The following is a 20875-nucleotide window of genomic DNA, read 5'->3' as shown; positions in this document are numbered from 1 at the left end:
ATTCTAAGACTCTGCTATAATGAAAGTAGTATTTATACAGAAGCAAATAGATGTTAGCTTTTAACAAATGTTCAAATCATATGCAGACATTTTAATAGAGAGAGAGAGAGAGAAAAAAAATATGATATTTAAGAAAAACGAATGTTGACCTATAAAAATAATATAAAAAAGTAAAAAATAAAGTGCAATTTTACAACTAAAGAGAATACAATTCCAATTAACGTTAAACTTAAAAGAGAAATGAATATCATTACAACTTTAAGAAAAAAAAGATAGAACACACAAAAATGAAAAAATCTAAACGTGCAACCTATTTGGGTGGATTAGATCTGGTGGACGGAAGATAGAGATTAAAAAAAGCAAAGTAAAAAGAGTGACAAATATAATAATTTGGTGACTCAATTATCTAATTCATCAAAATTAAGAAAAATGATTAATTTAATTAATAATAATAAATTTATCTTAAATTTAAAAAAAAATTAAAATTATGTTTGTCATTAATATTTCTTTCTCTTCTAATGGTTTGTCAATATATTCTCTTTTTTTTATTTTAAAGATGAGTATTTTTAGGCTAAAAATAATTAATACATAAAATATTATAGATTGCATTTCATAAACAAAAAATAAGCATCATTTCAAAATTGGATCTTATAAATAAGAATAGAGGGAGTAACTTAATAAGTGATAAAAAGGAAGATAGAGAGAAGAAAATGAAATGAGAGGAAAAAAATGAAGATATGAATATAATAAAGGATTATCTAACTTATCCTAACTAAAGATAGGATTAAATATGATAAAAGATTATTGATGCATTAGTTATGTACATCACCATGGTTGGTACAATCTCCTTAATTACACAATTTATCTTTAGTAGGGTTGGTTAAACATCCCCATATAATAAACACCCAAGAATTTGAACAACATATTAAGTTCTTTTATTGTGTTTATATAAATAGGTTATCTTCGAGAGATATGCATATATATTTCTTCGTGCCTCCCTTTTGGACCAACGAAAATGAATATCCACACTAGAGTTTTGAGTGGATTTAATAAATTACCGGTCCACGAATCGCAGTGGACAAATTTAGAAAGATCTTATAGAAAGGGGGTTGAATTGTGTTATTAGAAATTTAAGACTTTTCTTAAGACTGGAAAACACGTTTATCATCTAATGAAAGTATCAAACAATGAGAAAAATAAAAGAAGATATAAGATCTAAAAACAAATTTAATACCTTTTGCTAGTTAAACAATGAGAAAGCACACACAGAATTTATATTGATTCGTCTCAATCTCAAGACTACGTTCAGCTCTTAGCAACCACCAAGTATTTCCTAACTTATCAAAGTTACAAGTATTGTTCATTGCTACTTCTGACTCTTACACTTGCAAGCTCTATCCCAAGCTTGAATTGAACCCAATATTTTTTGTCCTACCAAGCCATTGCTAGCTCTAAACAAATCAACAAGATTTTTTGAAAGGTTGTTCACTGACTAAAGTATGATCGTCTAATAGATAGATATATCACTTAGCATTTTTAGTTTTCTCTATCAAGGTATACTAGGTGTTTTGAGAGTTTTATATCTTTACAATAATTTACAGAAAGCTTTACAAAAAAGAATGATTCATGTATATATTTTGTATCCTGTTTCTTCGAAGGTTCTTCTATATATAGCCTTCATCTCCAAGTATTTGTTGTCTCTCAACGGTTGGATTCTTCACTTTGTTCTTCGTCTGATGTCCTAAGTCTGTTGGAGCATTTAATGCTTTTGTTAAATGCACGTCTCTTCTTCATACAAAGTCCATGCTGATAGGATAAGGTGTCTTGTACTTGAACAAGGAAGTCACTTCTTTCATCATAGTAGGTTTGCAACAATAGATCACGCCTTTTAATGAGGATTAACATTTTCTAGACTGTGGGCTTCATTTATTCTTCATAAGATTTTGACAAATCCTAGGAGAATGTTTTATGCATGAAAGAATCTCAGACATAGAACATTAAATGAAGGTCTTAAATACACTACTTAATTGTTATATCAGATCATCTTATGAGTGCATCATTTGAAAACTTCAGACGCACAAAGACAAATCATGATCTGATAGCATATCAAACACATCTTTTATCATTTGTATTTATTTGCATATAATCAAAATAATTGGGAGTCAAGATTCATCTTTAAGACATAAATGTCTTTTTAGTTAACAATCTCTCATTTTTTGATGATGTCAAACAAACACAAATATAAAAGTTGAAGACATATATATGATATATATAATGATAGTTTAAGTGCAAAGTCAGTCTTATTAGATGTATAAGAGAATATAAAACATCAATCATCATAAGACTTTGAGATAAAGTCCTTTCATCAGAAAACTCTTATTTCATTCATTAGAAGCATATTACATAGATAATAGATGAATAAGAAAATCATAAGAGTTTAAAAGATTTAAGATAAATCTCCCCACTAGATGAGGTGTTTCCCCTCAGCTTGTGCATCTTCTGCTTTGGTTGCATTCTTCATCTTGTTACTTCTTATCCCCCTTTTGTTTGGCAGCCTCTTCTTCCCCTTCATGCTTACAAAAGGACTTATCCCCAAATTCGTCATCAAATGAACTATCAAAGAGAGCATCAACACATTTCTTGAAAAGGTGCTTTCTAAGGACCTTCCATCTTTTGGCTTCTCTTTTAGCATCAACCCGATCATGAAAAGCTTCAGCAAGTGCCTCCCGTGTTCTAAGTAGAGTTGTCTCAAGAAATCTAACATACTCTTGGGATGGAGGAGGATTGTTGTAAACTTCCATGGTCATATCAACAACAACAATAGGGACCTCGTCATCAAAATACACTTCTTCAATTATGGTTTGTATGTGGTGAACGAAGGTGAAAGTGGAGTATGGAAGCTCAATAGTAAATGAGAAGTTGCGCTTAGACACAACAACAAAATCTCTCTTCCACTAACAGACACTGTTGGATGGTGAATCAACCACAAAGGGATTGTGATTAATAGTCTGATAGCAGTTACCTGTCTTGTAATGAACTCCATCTGATGGTGGCTTCTCCTCAGGTTCCAAACCAGAACAAAGGGCTCCAAATTTGTAATACCTCTGTAAAGCTTGCCAATCCCTGCTTATAAGTTCCTATTTTTGAAGTAAAGCAACTACTTCATGTTTGAAGAGTCTACCTAGTCTTGCTATAACATAGCGCGTTGAGGGTGCATCTTCGATCATCTTTTCTTTGCCTTTGTAGTAGTCTGCCTTAAGAATCAAAGTTGGCTTGTCCACTGTGTTAGTCGTCATTTATGACTAATTTTTGTATTGAATAGTTACATGAAATTAGCATCTTTCCTCCAATCTATGGTTCTTTTTGTAGGAATTGTACATACTTTCATGTTTAGTTTGATTTTATATAGTAGATACTCCCATTTTGTGAATTAATGTTGAAATCACTTCAATTTCAGGCTAAAAGAAGAGAAGATTCAAGCAGCTGGTGTCTCGCTAAGCGAGGCATATGCGCTTAGCATGCTGGGAAACCCTAAAAGAGGATCAGTCTCAGATGCACGCGCCTAGCGCGCTGCCAGCTCGCGCAACCATTTGCTTGTCTCTTCTCGCGCTTAGCGCGCCCAACTCGCTAAGCCAAAAGTCACTTACTCTCGCTAAGCGAGCCTTCAGAATTTGAAACATCAATGAGTCTTTAAAACACTAAAGTTGGTGGAAACTAGGGGGAAAGTTGAAAAACGGAGACAAGGGAGAAGCTAGAGCGACAGAAACGAAGCCACCAAGAGAGTCTAGGTTAGAGGAGTGAGATTAGGGTTCTAGAGGTTGAAGGAGACATCCTCAACCCTCCTTAGCCATTTTCTTCCCTCAAAATTTGAACTTTGAATTGAAAGTTCATTACTTGTAATGGAAGGCTAAACCTCTTGGTTGGGAAGTGTTGCTGAACCTTTGATGTAAAATTCTCTTACTATCTATTTAATGTTGTTTTTATGTGTTCATTGCTTTTATCTATGCTTATTTTTGCATGCTTGTGGCTTGATCACCCATTTGTATGTATAGTTAGGATTTTTAGTACTAGGAAGTGCTTTAAAGTCTTAGAACTTGATAGAGCAAGCTAGAAAACTATATGTCTAGGAATGGAGTGCATCGATCTAGTCCATGTTATACTGTAAACTTAATGCAACTCTTTTAGGCTAAGTTTATTGAGGAATCAAGGACGAGGTTTAAAGAGATTTAGGCTCATTCGCTCGAGGGATCTTGGTTTGAGTAATTTCTCAACATAAGAACACTAGGATAACATTAAATAGAGAAAAATCTTTAAGAACATCAAGATAGATTCAGTAGAACAACCCAATGCTTTTTACTTGACTATTTTTACTTCTCAAACTGTAAATATTTAGTTTATAGTTAACTAGATTTTCATACAAAAACCCAACTTGTTATTCACTTGCTTTCAGTTTATACAAACAAATGTTTGCTCACTGAATATACAATTTTCTGAGTGAAACAAATTTCCTGTGGATACGATACTCGGTTCTTACCGTTTTATTTACTACTTGAGCGAATCGGTACACTTGCTGACGCATCGCGAACACATTGCTAATTGGAACTTAATTCTAGAGTGTACAAGACACAAAAACTGAGAGCCTAACATGAAAGGCAGATGCACATGTAGTCGTTACAGTCGCTTGAAGGAAGTTTGCCTTGCCTTAATTTATTCCTTGTACTATTGAGGCACAAACGCAACTACGAGCCATAGTCTGAGAACTCTTACTCTGAAAAGGTTGGACTCAGCTTAGGATCTTCAAGGTAGATGTCTTCTATGTAGAAGGATTCCCCAAATTTTGCATAATTCTAGGGAAGAACTACGTTGAAGGTATCCATTAGACCGAGAAGTTGTTATAGGTCTAGAGGAGTAAAGAAAGACATTTCATCAGAGGTAGCTTCTATGCTTCTCCAAACTATAGCTCCTGGAGGGGGGACCTTCTCTCAGATGGTGTGTGTGCTTGAAGAAGATGTTGTTGAGGTTTGGTGGAGATGGATTCCTTGAGGGAAATTCCCTTATAAGACTTGTTCTTCCAATGTAATTGGACAAAGCATGAACCTCTTCTTCTTCCAAGGTCTCAAAAGAAATAACAAGGCAAGATGAAGTCAACATCAGGGGACTATTGTTGAGACTCAAGTGGTGATCTCTCCTAGCATCATTATTGTTGTGTCTGGATGTGCTCTGGATGATTTGATTATAAGAAAAGGCTGGAAGAAGGAGATAACCCATGAAACGATGGACAAACTGCTCTGCGAAAAGCCTCGCCTAGACGAAGGTGACAAGAAGGCTCTCAACACCTTCTTGAGGACAACCAACCTGACCTACATGTGTAGGATGATCCACAGTGTGTTGTTTAGCATAGTCATGCATATGGTTGGCTCAAGAGACTATATCAGCAACATTAACCATTTCTGCATCTACAAGATCATGGTACGTGAGAAGGTGAACTACCTAAGATCATCTTCTTCTACTAGATGTGTTTTCTTAGAAAAAAACTCTTGATTCGTTCATTTTAACATCATGATTTGATCATCTTGTCAAGAAATATTGAAGATTAAAGATTTACACATTTCAAGTGTATTCAATCCATTATCTTTTAATCTTTCAATCCTTAAACACCTCTAGTAGAAGAAGATGATCTTAGGTAGTTCACCTTCTCACGTACCATGATCTTGTAGATGCATAAATGGTTAATGTTGCTGATATAGTCTCTTGAGCCAACCATATGCATGACTATGCTAAACAACACACTGTGGATCATCCTACACATGTAGGTCAGGTTGGTTGTCCTCAAGAAGGTGTTGAGAGCCTTCTTGTCATCTCCGTCTAGGCGAGGCTTTTCGTAGAGCAGTTTGTCCATCGTTTCATGGGTTATCTCCTTCTTCCAGCCTTTGTTTATAATCAGATCATCCAAAGCACATCCAGACACAACAATAATGATGCTAGGAGAGATCACCACTTGAGTCTCAACAATAGTCCCTTGATGTTGACTTCATCTTGCCTTGCTATTTCTTAGAAGAGGGCATATGGGCCATAATGCCATGTATTGAACTTCTCCAGAAAGAGTGCCCATCCAAACCGAGTCCCTTCACGTCAAAGCCTCCCTCCTTCAGATTTTGAAAGTTCATCCATTTCCCAAGCATAAACCAGTCTTCAGCTAAAGCTTAAATTGCGTCTTCAACATTGTTGATGATAGGAATGCCAAAATACTCGTTCTTCCTTGTAGGTGCCATTGTTCACAAAGAGTTTTGAAGAGAAGAAAAGGAGAGAAAGTTTTATGAGTTATGAGACAATGATTTGCACAAGCACAAATACTTATAAGAGTTCAAAAATTCAAAGAACTTCTCTAAGTGATCATGTTTGCCTTTTATGGTTTTTCAAAAAGAAGGAGAGAGAGATGTATGTAATGGCTCAAATCTCATTAAATATTTTGAAAACTATTTTTTAATCATGGAAAAAATTGCGACACATCTTTCTCGATAAAAACTTAAATGTTTTTGTCTTTGTGAACACATTTCCTTTTTCGCTTGTACACTTCAACAAACATTAGTCCAGAGAATTAATGATAAGAAAGTAAGATGATGCGATCATATGAAAATAAATATTTCATTAATCTGATAAACTGGTCATATTTAAATGCTCCCTTATACAAATGAAACGTTCTTCAGACAAAGGCTTAGTGAAGATGTCAACCCATTGATGATTTGTGTCTACAAACTTTATATCAAAACCACCTTTTTGCACATAATCACAGAGGAAATAATATCTTATCTCAATATGCTTAGACTTTGAATGTTGTATGAGGTTTTTAGATAGGTTGATTGCACTAGTGTTGTCACAATATACTAGTATTTTGTTTTCAAAACTAGAGTAATCTTCCAGCTGATACTTTACCCAGAACAACTGTGAACAACAACTTGTAGCAAACACATATTCAAGTTTAGCTGTAGATAGAGCAACAAAGTTTTATTTCTTGTTTTCCCAAGATATCAAATAAGGTCCAATATAACGACATCATCCACTTGTGCTCATTCTTTCCACTCTATCTTCTGCATAGTCTGCATCGCAGTGTCCTACTAACTTGAAATCTTGATTCTTTTTATAAAACAAACATTGGTTTGTGGTACCTTCTAGATATCGTAAGATCCTTTTTTACAACTTTTAGATGTGATTCTCGAGGATCAGACTGAAATCTAGCATACAAACATACACTATGCATAATATCAGGTCTACTTGAGGTCAAATACAAAAGAAATCCGACCATACCTTTGTAAATCATCTAATATACTAGTTTACCTTATTTGTCTTTGCTCAAAGAATTAGAAGCATGCATAGGAGTTTTCAGAGGCATAACATCTTCCATTTTAAACTTCTTCAGAAGTTCCTTTGCTATCTTGCTTAATCTAAAGCCCCCTAAGACCAGAAAAGTCCTTGCATAGATTCATTAGTAGCTCCGAAGATAATATCATCAACATATATTTGAACTATAATGAAATCCTTATCGACTTCTCTTATGAAGAGTTGTATCTACTTTGTATCTCATACATCCATTTTCTAAAAGAAAAAAGCTCAGTCTATCATACCAAGCACGAAGTGCCTATTTCAAACCATATATAGCCTTTTGAAGTTTGAAAACATGGCCTGGAAGTGTATGATCTTTGAAGTCAGAAGGTTGTATGACATATACTTCCTCTTCAATAAAGCCATTTAAAAAAGCATTTTTAACATCCATTTGAAAAAGCTTTATGTTTTTATGAGCAACAAAGACAAGCATGATTCTTATAGCTTCAAGTCTAGCAATAAAAGCAAATGTTTCAATGAAATCAATACCTTCTTGCTGGTTATAGCCTTGAGCTACTAACCTAGTTTTGTTTCTTACCATTTTTTTCTTGTTCATCCAGTTTATTTCTGAATACCCATCTTGCTCCAATGATGCTTTGGTTTTTAGGTTTGGGAAAAATAGTCCATGCGTTGTTTTTGGTAAATTGGTGAAGCTCTTCTTCCATGGCAATGATCCAATCAACATCTGTTAGAGCTACTTCTATGGTCTTGAGCTCTATTTCAGACCCAAGAGTACATGAAGCAAGATCTTTGAATGATGATCTGGTCTTGACTCCTTCAGTCTGATTTCCAATGATCTGATCTTGTGGATGATGGGGGACAAACTTCCAGTCCTTCGTCTGAGGCTTATGATTTGAAGATTCTTTAGTGTAAGAAAAAATTTCTTTCGATTGTTTAATCTTTCTTTAGGAGGCACAAATGATCTTCTTTGCATATTTGCATAATCATCCTCGAGATTTGATAGTCTCTTATCATACGTTAGTTCATCATTAAATTTAACATGAATGAATTATTCTACAATTAAAGTTCTAATGTTAAAAACCCTATATACTTTAGATGTATTGGAAAAGCCAAGAAAACTCCCTTTATCCAATTTAGAACTAAAATTCTTATTTTATAGGAACCAAAAGGTTATTTAAGTAAAAAATAAAATGCATTAGTTATTGTAAATATTAGACTCTTTAAAATAATTTATATCATTTAAGAAAGTTGACTAATATAGCTAATAATATTAAATTTGTTAATATCTTATATTATTTTATCAAAATTATCCTTAAAATTATTAGCAATGACTTCTTACTTAATTATTTTTTTATCTAATTGATTAATGTGTATTCCTCTTCTTGTCCAATCCTTATAACTTTATAAAAGAGAAAATACAATTATCTTTTCATTACAGATAATTTATTATGAAGTAATTATGAATATTTGAATAAAAAAGTAAAAGAAAATTTCAAAAGAGTCTTGTAAAGAAAGAATGAACCAAAATTTAAAAAAACTTATCTAGGGATCGAGTAAGTACAATTTAAAATTGAAATTGGTAAAACATAAATCAATAATTTTGAAAAAAAACTAATAAATATAACGTGAGTCATACAAAGTAAATCCACTATGGAAGATTGATTCAAGTGATTGGATCGAATCATTTTGATTCCATTTCATTCATGTAAATGGAGTTGGATTAATACATCATCTCATCACATCAGTGCTACTGACTACTGAGTTTGAGCTGGTACAGTGGCAGGTGTTGTGTTTGTTTGGGATTTGAATAATTTATTTAGTATTAAAAAAGAAGAAAAAAATGTTGTCACAACTGGCAAAACACCCGGATGACGGCAAAGGAAAGTGGGTAGTCCGTTGAGGTTGAGGGATCCTGAGTTAAATTCAATTCAAGGTGGAAGGAAGGAACGCAACTTTTCATTTGAGAATCAGCCCTGTCTGTCTGTCTCTCTGTGTTCGACTCGATCGATCACAGGTTTGGTTTGCTACTCTATCCCTATCTATCTATCCGTCTGTTTTGTTTCACCCACCCACCCACCCTTGTTTTATTCATTCTTGTAGCTAGAAGATTTAGTAGTTCATATCACGCTAACGGACTATCCAACTAAGAAAAAACAGAGCCGCCGAATCACAATTTTGCTCGATGCTTCTTCAGATCAGATTGCTTATAGATCCAGTCGTCGATTCGTGATCTGAGCTGCAGATTGGCAAATAAAAACCCTAACATCGGTAATCGGGGAATTTTGAAGGTGGCTCAGCCCTTGCGTCATGCTCTTGCGCGTGTTTGTCAGATTGATGGTAGTAGTATGAGAGATATGCACCGGAATTCTACTGGTAGTACTAACACTAATAAGATATCATCATCGGCAATAAGGCTGCCCTCACCTCAACAATCTCTAAGACGCTTGGGATTGTGTTCCCAGATAGCTACGGGGGAGCACTCTTCTCCTATCGTCTTCCCTGAAAAACGTGGCAAAGTCAAGGCGACTTCCAGGAAGACCAGTGTCCCCCCCACTACCATTCGTCCAGATGATCAGGACATAACCAAGAATTTTGAGCATAGGATTGACATTGCAGGGGCTGGAGGAGGAGGAGGAGATGAGAAGTCTGATTTGTTAGGATATGTCGTATTCTCTGGAAAACTCATTTTGGATAAGAGAAAACTTGCTACAATAAATAATGCTGCTGCTGATGCTCAACAATCTTCTTCTGATATAACCAACCAAAATGCTGTAGATGCCAAACTAACAAGCAAGGCCTTGGCTTGGGGATCCCATGTGCTGCATCTTTATGATGTTATCTCGGTATGCATTTGCTTCTATGTCAGATAGCAAGGTTGAATTTGAATACTTCTGTCATAGGTGCTACTGTGCTAGCTAGGGAAGACTAATTTAGTTTTAGCCCATGTTCTAAACAGGTTTCTTATAATGCTGGTCTCAGACATTTCACAGTGCACTCCTACCCATTGAAAGAAGCTTCATGTGGGCTTTCTTGCTTTATAAAATCTCGACGAAGTCGCAAGGACTTCCGCTTTGTTGCTTCTAGCATAGAAGAAGCACTTCAATGGGTTGGTGGATTTGCAGATCAACACTGTTTCGTGAATTGTCTTCCTCACCCTTTACTGTCTTCGAAGAAGCAAGCGTCCTCAGAATTACTTCATACAGATACCCCTCCTGAATTGCTCTTTAGATGTAAAACTCCACCTAAGATGCTTGTGATTTTAAACCCACGATCAGGTCGGGGTCGTTCAAGTAAAGTTTTCCATGGCATTGTGGAACCCATATTTAAGGTACGGTACACTCTTTCCTGGATTCTGTAACCTGCATATGATTGTGTTGTTATTTTCATCACTGTGGTAGTGTGCATATTTTATGGTTTCAAATTTGGCAATAAAATTAGAAAGGTTTACTGTGTAAAACAGCAGGACATTGTGCAAGACTGATAATTATAGTAATACTAATATGTATATTATGTTTAGTTTCTCAATGTCTTTCCACACATTATTCTTTCATATTCTTACTATTGTCATCATTATTAATTTATTTCATTTCAGTCTTTGATTAATATTTCAACCATTATCGTTGAAGTACTTGCACTATTTTATATATAACATGCAATAGGCCAGATGGAGTAAAGCAGCATGTGAGTTTCTTACTTATATGTATGGCATGTACTATGACAGCTTGCTGGGTTTAGATTGGAGGTAGTCAAAACAACATCTGCTGGTCATGCTAGAAATCTTGCATCAAGTGTAGACATCAGCACTTGCCCTGATGGTAAAATCATTGCTCTGTAGTCTGAACATGTGTTGATTATATTTTGTTACCATTTAATGTTTCCTCACATATACCACTTTTCTGGTGTTTCTTTCAGGAATTATCTGTGTTGGTGGTGATGGGATAATCAATGAGGTCAGCACATTATTTTAATGATTCAGTGACTTATTCTATGTACTGGTTTCTTGATGAAAAATACTAACTTCTTTGTGTTTTACCGCCAAAAGAGTCTTTCATATGTTTTCTGTGTCTGGATCATAAGCTATCTAGGACTGATTGAAAAATGTTGGTTACCTTTCTTGTCAACTCCAGTGGCTCAAGGTTTCTTTCATTATCACATTGTGTGATAGTATAGTTATTAATTGTTTTGATAGGACCTGGATTAGATTTACACAGAACACTGAAACAGATATATGTATCTCTTCTTCTGTACTGATATCAGATCAGTGGGACTGGGGTCTAGTATGTGTGTACTAGTATGAAAACTAACATAGAATGAAAAGAAAACTCAATGATAATCCATGAATTCTAGCATCTTGGTTCTCTCTCCAATCACACCACTGATTCTTTCCTTGCCCCCACTCTCTCTCCTCTTATATCCACATAGATCTTAGCTGAATTTCAGCCCTCCTTCCCACTACTATGCCGAACTGGTAGTTGGCTCAGCTGTGGTCATAATGTGTCCCATGCCCACGTGTGTAGCGGTGCGGTTTCGGGTTGCGGCTGGAGCAGCCGCTATCGCAGCGGAGCGGCGCGGGTTGCGGAGCGGTTTTTCGCGCTGCTACTTCGAAGGAAGCACTGGAATTTCCGATTTGAAGGTCACTCTTCCAGTTCCTCCCACCCAAGCCTCCCCCTTTTCCTCCTCCTCCGCCACCCTCCGTCCTCCTCCCCCTCACGCGCCGCCGTGGCGGCTTCATCCCCTCCTGCCTCTCCAACGACGCCGTCTCCACGCGCAACTTCAACCGTGGCTTCACCGTGATATCTCCTCTTTTTGTTCTCATTTAATCTATTTTAGTAGCAGTACTAGTAATTTTTCTTTACTCCTACAAATAATTAATTTTATATTGATTAAGAAAATTAATTAATGTTATTTAATTTTATTAATCTCAAATAAAAAATACAATTATTTTTTTAAAAAAATTATTAAAATTTGATATCATAAATAAAAAATCATTAAAAATAAAAATAAAAATAAATAAAAAATATTTTAAATAACATAAAATAAAATAATTTATATTTAAGTACATTATTTTTTTCTTATATATTATTTAGTAGGAAAACTAAAAACTTATATGTAACCGTTGGTGCAAGTGCTACAAACTCGGTTCCTCTAAGCATGGTTATTTAATTTGTTTTGGAGGGTATTTTATCATTTTCAATAAATTTTTCTACTTTATGTTTTGTAACTTTTGTTTAAGTAACTATGTTTTGAGTTATTTTTCTGTTTTGTAACATATATATATATTATTAATTATTTAACATATATAAAAAAAACATTAGAATAGCGGGCGGTCATCCCGTTATCCGCTATCCGCTATCCCGCTATCCCACTTTTGGGGTCGGCCTCTTTGCTCCGCTATGCTGGTATTGACAACTATGATTTGGACCTGCTTTGCTACCTTTGATTATAGCCCAATCAATAGACTTTGAAATCATCTGATTGATAACATCTATTAGAATATACAAAAAAAAGGAGAAGAAGGATCTCTTATCATGAAGACATATTGGATATCTATCATCATTGTGTATACCTTCAATATAAATAAAGAATTGTTCCTTTTATAAGAATCTTATCAGTTACTCATAATTTATATAAATTGTTTCAAATTATTAAGGTGCTGTGTCTTGTCACTGTTTTATTTTGTATCCTATCATCTTTTGAACAAGGATATTAAAGGCCGTGCTTTTTGTAGGAGTACTGCTCTTAACACACACACACAAACATCATTAATGATGGGAAAGTTATATGACATGGTTGGTTTGTAGGTTCTTAATGGTCTCCTTAGTAGAGACAATCAAAAGGAAGGAATATCTATACCAATTGGAATTATACCGGCTGGTTCTGATAACTCACTGGTATGGACTGTTCTTGGAGTTAGAGATCCAGTTTCTGCAGCCATGGCTATTGTAAAGGTATCATTTTTTCATTTTTTTCCTCTTCTCAAGTAAGTGATGGGCATGCGATTAATAAATTTTATAGTTAGAAATAGGCATTGATAACTTTGAAGTTCATATCCATGTTCTAGACAGACATGGGCCATATTCTTTTTGTGTATTAATATTCTTCCTGTTTATGACACTGTCTCTTCTGATTAAAATGTTTATTCATTGTCAGCATTCAGTTTCTTTTGTCACTCTTTAATATTTTTTAATAATGTGCTGTGGTTTCTCTATTTAGATCGATCTATTTTAGCACCATCTGCTTATAAAATAATATTCTAGTCATAGTCAGACAGGAAAGCAGAAATAAGTATTGGAAGTGGGTTTTAGTTCCCATAAAATGGACATGGCGCTGTGTGTGTGTGTGGAGGGGGTTACATCTTCCTCCTATATTGAAGAATTGTTTCCAAATTTTGCTGTAAGCCCAACAGGGTTTAGGGTGTTTTTCAATATTTACCCTTGGATGAAAATTTTGCCCTTTAGTCAATTGCATCTCATTGTTCTCTGTTAATTAAACATGATTTGTGTGGTGAATGAATTAAATGTCAATGAGCACTTTCTATTTTGGTTAAATAGGTGAACATTTTTTTGGTTTATTTGTCACTTCTGTTTTCCATGTCAACAATTGTGTAGATTTCTTGATATCTCACGCTTTTTTTATACTTAATAAACCCTTGCAGTTACTTAGTAAACTAATTATGTTTCTGGTTTCAGGGGGGTCTTACTGCTACAGATGTCTTTGCTGTTGAATGGATTCAGACCAATAAAATTCACTACGGATTAACTGTCTCATATTATGGTTTTCTTAGTGATGGTAAGTCAATGCAGTGTATAAAGTTCTTATTTGTTATTACTGAAGGCAGAAATTTTAGGATAAAGGAGGGAAACTGTTTGCTTTAATTGCATTGTTCTTTCCTTTGCTTCTTGTTGTTGCTACATTTGTTGAGCTGCTGAATTTGAGCTCTTAGCTCCATAGTTTGCTAACCATGTCTGGCTTAAGAATTTTTTTTCCATAATTAGCCTTAATGTTGAATTTATTGTCAAGAACCAACCATCCCAAAAGCTTAAGCTATTAGGTGAAGGTTTATGAATAATTTTTTATCTCTAACATGGCTCCCCACACAAGAGCCCTTTGGGCTTGAAGCCTAAACAATGCACAGGCCCATCTCACAATGTGTTGAAATTCAACTTTTATAAAAATGGGTCTGGCAATGATTTAATTCTTGACCACTTAGTAATACCGTGTTAATAATAACCAGCCATTCTAAGTGAAGGCTCCTGAATGGTTCTTTTATATAAACTATTAAAGCTTTTTCTCTTTAGGAGCTGATAGGAACTTTTGGTAATTGATAGGATAGTTATATGAACTCTTATCTGTGATACATATGGGCATGTCTGGCAGTTGGTAAAAATGTACTAGGAGTAAAAATTTGGGTTGGTGGTGGAGACTGAAGAAATTAAGGGCTAGGTCCATTAGGAAGAATGGAGGGGTGCTGCATTTCTGCTCTCTTGGTAGATTTTCCATTATTGACCAATTTTTCATTTTGAAGTATGTAACCTTTATGATAATTTAACAATGGTTACTTGGTTAGTGGTAACTGAAAAATGTTAGAATAAATAAATTGAGGAAATAAAATAAAAAGCTAGGGGAAAATAGAACCTTTATTTAGTATTTGAACTTGAAAGCAGTTGATCAATGCACTGACACAATTATTAAGGTCCAGTTTTAAATGGGATTAAGTGTCTTATGTATTTTCCATATTTCAGTGTTGGAACTTTCTGAAAAATATCAGAAGCGCTTTGGCCCGCTGCGGTATTTTGTTGCTGGATTCTTCAAGTTCCTGTGCTTACCACACTACAGCTATGAAGTTGAATATCTTCCAGCTTCAAAGACTGAGGGAGAAGGAAAGCTTTCAGGTGAAAAGGAAGTAGTTGACATGTCAGATCTGTACACTGACATCATGAGCAGATCAAATAAGGATGGAATGCCCAGAGCATCTAGTCTTTCAAGTATTGACTCGATAATGACTCCTAGTCGTATATCTGGTGGAGACCTGGATACCTGTAGTAGCACCCATGCTAGCACTGAACCTTCTGAATTGGTGCGTGGCTTAGATCCAAAGTCCAAGCGCCTATCGTCTGGAAGGGGCAATGTAACAGCAGAGCCAGAAGTTATCCATCCGCAGCTGCCTCTGTCAACAACTCCCAACTGGCCAAGAACCAGATCTAAGTCAAGGAATGATAAAGGATGGACTGGATTGACCACAACACATGATACCTCTAGATGGGGAAATACTGCGACAAATGATAGAGAGGATATATCATCAACACTGTCTGATCCAGGTCCTATATGGGATGCTGAACCAAAATGGGATGCCGAACCTAATAATTGGGATGTAGAAAATCCAATTGAGTTGCCGGGACCATCAGATGATACAGAAATAGGATCTGCAAAGGAGGTTGTGCCCCATTTTGGAGATAAATGGGTTGTGTCAAAGGGACAATTTCTTGGCATTCTGGTTTGCAACCACGCATGTAGAACTGTTCAGAGTTCTCAGGTGGTTGCTCCCAAAGCTGAGCACGATGATAACACTCTAGATTTGCTCTTGGTTCATGGGAGTGGAAGGCTGAGGCTGTTGAGATTTTTCTTACTTCTACAAATGGGTCGACATCTTTCACTGCCATATGTTGAATATGTCAAGGTATTTGCATTTATAGTTGTTTTACTCCAAGATTTTTTTCAGTGAAACTCTGTTGAATATCACTGCATAATTATTTTTCACACAATCACACTACTATATTCTGATGACTATAAACTGGTAAAATCACCTTTAATGATGTACAGTATATATTCCAATCTTTTTCCTTCCTTTTTGGAAAACTAAAATTGACAATTGTGATTAGTTTTAAACTGTGTAATGTGTAGTTGAATTTATTAGAGTGATGTCTTGGTCGACATATCTGGCTATACTATATAGTCTGCAGAAGCTACACATTCTCTTTTATCCTGGTAATTTCTGCTTCTGTATCTGTTAAAACTGTATAAATGCTGCATCCCTTTGGATGTAGGTAAAGTCTGTGAGGATAAAGCCTGGGAAGCACACTCACAGTGGATGTGGTATTGATGGTGAGCTTTTCCCACTCAATGGACAAGTAATTTCTTCTTTGCTTCCAGAACAGTGCAGGCTTGTTGGTCGCTTTCGTATATGATAACCGAGTTCTTTTCAATTCTTTCATGGGTTCTGGGAAGTTCATGTACCTTCTCATATATATGAATCCAGATGCCCAATTTGTCTTGCAAATTCCTTATCGCTGTAACAGCTGAGCTTTGTAAATCTTTTGTTCCGGTTATATGTATCTGTTGTTGCTAGCTTACCTGTCTTTACTTTGCTTTCATAAAAATGAAAAAAAAAAACTGCACATTTCCTGCAACAAGAAGCTGAATGTATTGCTGATCACCATTTCCTTGAATTGGTCAACTGATTTTCTTATTCTAAAGCTTTTGATTGTGATCATGTTTTTTGATATCTGGTTATCATGTTTTTTGATATCTGGTTATCATGTTTGGTCTCATCCATTTTACTGTTTTACACAACATGGTGTTAAACTCGAGATGTTGTCGGGTCTACATTCTAAGTTTTACTGAACCTCATCTTACACAATCTTTATTAGAAGCTGTTGTTAAAATTGATCAAACCAAATCAGAATCAACTGATGGTGAACGAGGCAGGTAAGGTAGTAACTTAAGAAAAAAAAAAGCGTGGACATAAACTTGTAGAGCAATGAGGCGCTTGTTAAATCCTAGCAAAACGGGGAAGAGTAAGAAAAAAATAAAGCATTTTTTTATTAAATATTTTACTACAATAAAGGTATTTGATTGCTAAAATAAAATAAAATGTTTATTGGAATGAAAGTGAAACACTATTAATAGAAAAGTGTTGATACAATAATATTTTTCACACTTGTGTAGAAGGAAAAGGTGTACAGTATTTTATTTTTAGACTCAATAAAATTATAGCATTTGAATGGATATTTATTAGTATGCAATTCATGTAATCAAATAAATATAATATAGAAATATTTTACTCCTAAAATATCTAATCTATCTACTACGAGTAAAAGAAATTTCGTTAGAGGCTATTAGATAATTTCTTTTAAAAAATAAATATAATTTGAAAGCTGAAAATGTGTGTGCATATGATAAGTACAAAACGTAGACGTAACGTAGCATAGAAAAGAAATCTCGGAAGATTAGCCTTTAGGAGAGACGAAGGGATGGATATGGATATTGTAGGTGTGTTGCAGAATGGGTCACGTGTCCTCTTCGACGGGAATGGCTGGTTACAAAGAAACAAATGTTATTTAATTATTATACCAATAATAATAATTTTGGGAGGTTAACTTAAGAAGCAGAAACCAACGAATATATCCAATTAGAATTAGAATATAAGATAGTAGAAAAGAAAGGGAATAAGGAAACCCTTCTTCACTTCTACCTCTAATCTAGGAATAGGAAAAAGATGGGCAGCACTAGTGCGAGTGCCCTCAGGCTATCGTCGATGGTCAGCGTGTCCCCGAATTGCAATTGCTCATCGATGACGCTTATGAAGAAGACGGCGATGGCGATGGCGATGGCTCCTTTTTCACTTGCAATGAAAATCAAAAGCAAAAGGGGTGGTATTAGGTGCGAGGTGGCTATTAATGCGGTGGATGAGGAGTCGAGGACGTCACCGGAGGAGACGAAGATCGGAGCGCGTGTGAAGGTGAAGGAGGCGGGTTTGAAGGTGTACCACGTCCCCAAAGTTGGGGAGCTTGACCTAACGGGTCTGGAAGGCGAGATCAAGCAGTACGTTGGCCTCTGGAACGGTAAGCGAATCTCCGCCAATCTTCCTTACAAGGTTCAGTTTCTCACCGACATCCCCGGTCGTGGTCCTGTCAAGTTCTTTGCCCACCTCAAGGAAGATGAATTCGACTATCTTTAGTCACTGTACTGCACTGCACTGCCCTGCACGTCACTGTTGTTGTATGTAATCAATTTTAATCCCCCTGAATTTTTTACTTATGTATTACCTTCTGTTTCAAGCCGATAGATGCCTACTAAATGAATGATATGAATTCATCTTATGCAGTCACTTCTTTCAAGTTTTAACACTTCCATTTTCTCATTAATTAGATGATGATTTGAAGAAGGTGTAGCCTGAATCCTTTCTAATATTTTTTAGTAGGTGTCCCTGTACTTGTTGGTAAAAGCAATGGTATCCTTCGGCAAATCTGTCTTTTGAACCTACTATGATTTTACTGACCTCGAAAACTCAACTCAACAATGATGTTTTGTGCACTTTCATGTTATTAGTCTCTACAAACTGGAAAGAGGCAAATATTGATATTTTGCTTGGTTCTATTATTGTCTAGTTACTACGTAGTAGTAATTCACTTTTAACGTTCCAACTTGTGGTTTTTAAATTTCATATCTGTTGTTCTGTGTTAGCATTATATGGTCTGGTATGTAACCAAAAAGTTGTATAAATTAATGGGAGAATACCTCGTACTCAACATACACTTATAGGCAAGTAGCTTTCCCGAGTATTTCTTGCTGATATCTGCAGTTTAACATGAAACATGAATAGATTAGATTAGTTAGATTATTACAATGAAGGGTTGTTTTTTGTTTGTAGAAATGAATCACTTATTTAAATATTTACGAGTAACGTGGCTTTATGTCACTATGTAGTCCGGGCCAGCTACCATGTTCATTTCTTACTGCCATTTTCTCAGTATGATTGCATCTTTTTAAGAAAATATTGTTGTGCTTATATGTTACATTGATGTATATTCAAGGATGGCATGGGATATTTGATGTGGTTGCAATTTTTTGTTCCAACAAAGGAGTACATTCTTTAACACATCTTTTTTTACAATTGGTAAAAGTTTATTCAAAACAAAATTAAATTCATGAGATTCATTAAAATAAGAAATGTGAATGATTTTCAATAAATTTCATGCAATAATAGTGTGCTGCTAACATTTCTCTTCAATAAATTCAAAGATTTGTGTTTTGAGTAATGATATTTTGACAATTGGAGATTCATCACTCAGTGTTCACTTGTCACAAGTCGTTAACCCCGTGAAATTATATTTTACAAGTAGTTAAAAATTAAAGATTGTGATTATATATTATCAATCTGTTATTAGTTGCACTAGTGGTTAAACATCTTAGTGGTGACGCTAATGGAATATGTCTCATAAGTAGTAGATTATTGAAATGTCAAATGGTGGTTAAGAGGATATAAATGAATATAGACAAATTACAATTATCAATATGTACTTGAATTTGCAGGGGTGCATCGATTTTTTATGCATGTGCCAAAATGACTTATACTAAATTCATCAATGTAATACATAACTAGGCATGGTAATAAAAATTAAATCTGTGCATATCCCACTCTGATTTTGATTGACAAAACCTGCTTTTATCAAGGTTGGGTTTGGGTTTTTCCTGACTTAGGGGAGTGGGGTCGGGTTGGGTATATCACTTCTTACTCCCATATGTGTCATGTTACATATATTTTTATAATTATAATACCAAGTATATGAACACATTTTTTTAAAATGCAGATGGATACCCATGAGTTTCCTCGAACCTGATAAAATTTGATGCGGATGGGGTTTGGTTTCATTTTTTTTCTTTTATAAATCTGAACCCAAATCTGTTTTGCCTCTTGTGGGGACGAGGATGGGGATAGGGATAGGTAAATTGTCCTCGACCGATTGCCATCCTTATGCACAACCATAAGTTGAATATAAAACTCAACTAATATTTGAATTTTTGAACTAAAGCGGTCATAAATAAGTTAAAAATAATGTTATTGAATGGTTCTTATGTCATTGTTATGATACACCATAGTAACTTGCTATTATTGAATATGTAGAAGTTAGAACATTGTGATATGAGTGGTTTTGTTGTACTTCACATATTAACATTTTTGTTATTTATTGAGATGCTTCTGGGATGCTACGATATCTTTGTACTACTTCACAACATTATGTACTAAACCCTAACTAGTCAAATACCAAAAACAATACTGTCAACTAACCCTAGACCCTAATTGGTCAAGTAACACTAAACACTAATTTGTCAAATACCTTTAAACCCTAATTAGTGAAGTATCCTAAGTTTTAAAATAACCATAAATTGTAGTTGGTCAAGTAACATTAAATCCTAATTAGTCAAATTCACATAAACCATAATTAATCAAATATCCATAAACCCTAATTTGTCAAACACCCTTAAACCTCAATTAGTCAAGTAAACCTAAACCTTGATCTATCAAATACCGCTAAACCCTAATTAGTCATGTAATCGTATCCCTAATTTGTAAAATAAACCTAAACCTTAATTGGTGAAGTAACACTAAATCCTAATTAGTCAAGTATCCATAAACCCTAATTAGTCAAACACACATAAACCCCAATATGTCAAGTAATCCGTGAATCTTAAATTTTCAAATAACCCTAATCCCTAATTAATCAAATAACCCTAAATTGTCAAATAATCATAA

At 34.9% G+C, this 20875-nt stretch overlaps 2 protein-coding genes across 5 annotated transcripts; both read left to right on the top strand.

Moving 5' to 3' along the window:
* The first annotated feature begins 8999 nt into the window (after window positions 1-8999).
* LOC100788629 (sphingoid long-chain bases kinase 1) lies at window positions 9000-16787 on the top strand. Its single transcript, XM_003554790.5, has 9 exons — window positions 9000-9355; window positions 9442-10184; window positions 10298-10669; window positions 11063-11156; window positions 11254-11291; window positions 13143-13289; window positions 14031-14130; window positions 15084-16018; window positions 16386-16787. The coding sequence occupies exons 2-9, from the start codon at window positions 9687-9689 to the stop codon at window positions 16524-16526; spliced, it is 2325 nt and encodes a 774-aa protein (XP_003554838.1). The 5' UTR covers window positions 9000-9355; window positions 9442-9686; the 3' UTR covers window positions 16527-16787.
* Window positions 16788-17552: 765 nt separating this feature from the next.
* Window positions 17553-18869, top strand: LOC100305930 (uncharacterized). 4 transcript variants are annotated; one of them, XM_041012366.1, is made up of 2 exons: window positions 17553-18339; window positions 18542-18869. In XM_041012366.1, the coding sequence occupies exon 1, from the start codon at window positions 17837-17839 to the stop codon at window positions 18296-18298; it is 462 nt and encodes a 153-aa protein (XP_040868300.1). In that variant the 5' UTR covers window positions 17553-17836; the 3' UTR covers window positions 18299-18339; window positions 18542-18869. The 4 variants fall into 4 exon arrangements, with proteins under 4 accessions (XP_040868300.1, XP_006603632.1, XP_006603633.1 ...); XM_006603569.4 differs by having other exon boundaries at window positions 18539-18869; XM_006603570.4 differs by having other exon boundaries at window positions 18490-18869.
* Window positions 18870-20875: the final 2006 nt, after the last annotated feature.

This window comes from Glycine max, chromosome 19, assembly GCF_000004515.6.
Source record: "Glycine max cultivar Williams 82 chromosome 19, Glycine_max_v4.0, whole genome shotgun sequence".
Taxonomy (NCBI): Eukaryota; Viridiplantae; Streptophyta; class Magnoliopsida; order Fabales; family Fabaceae; genus Glycine; species Glycine max.
This window is presented reverse-complemented; position numbering and strand designations above follow the sequence as displayed.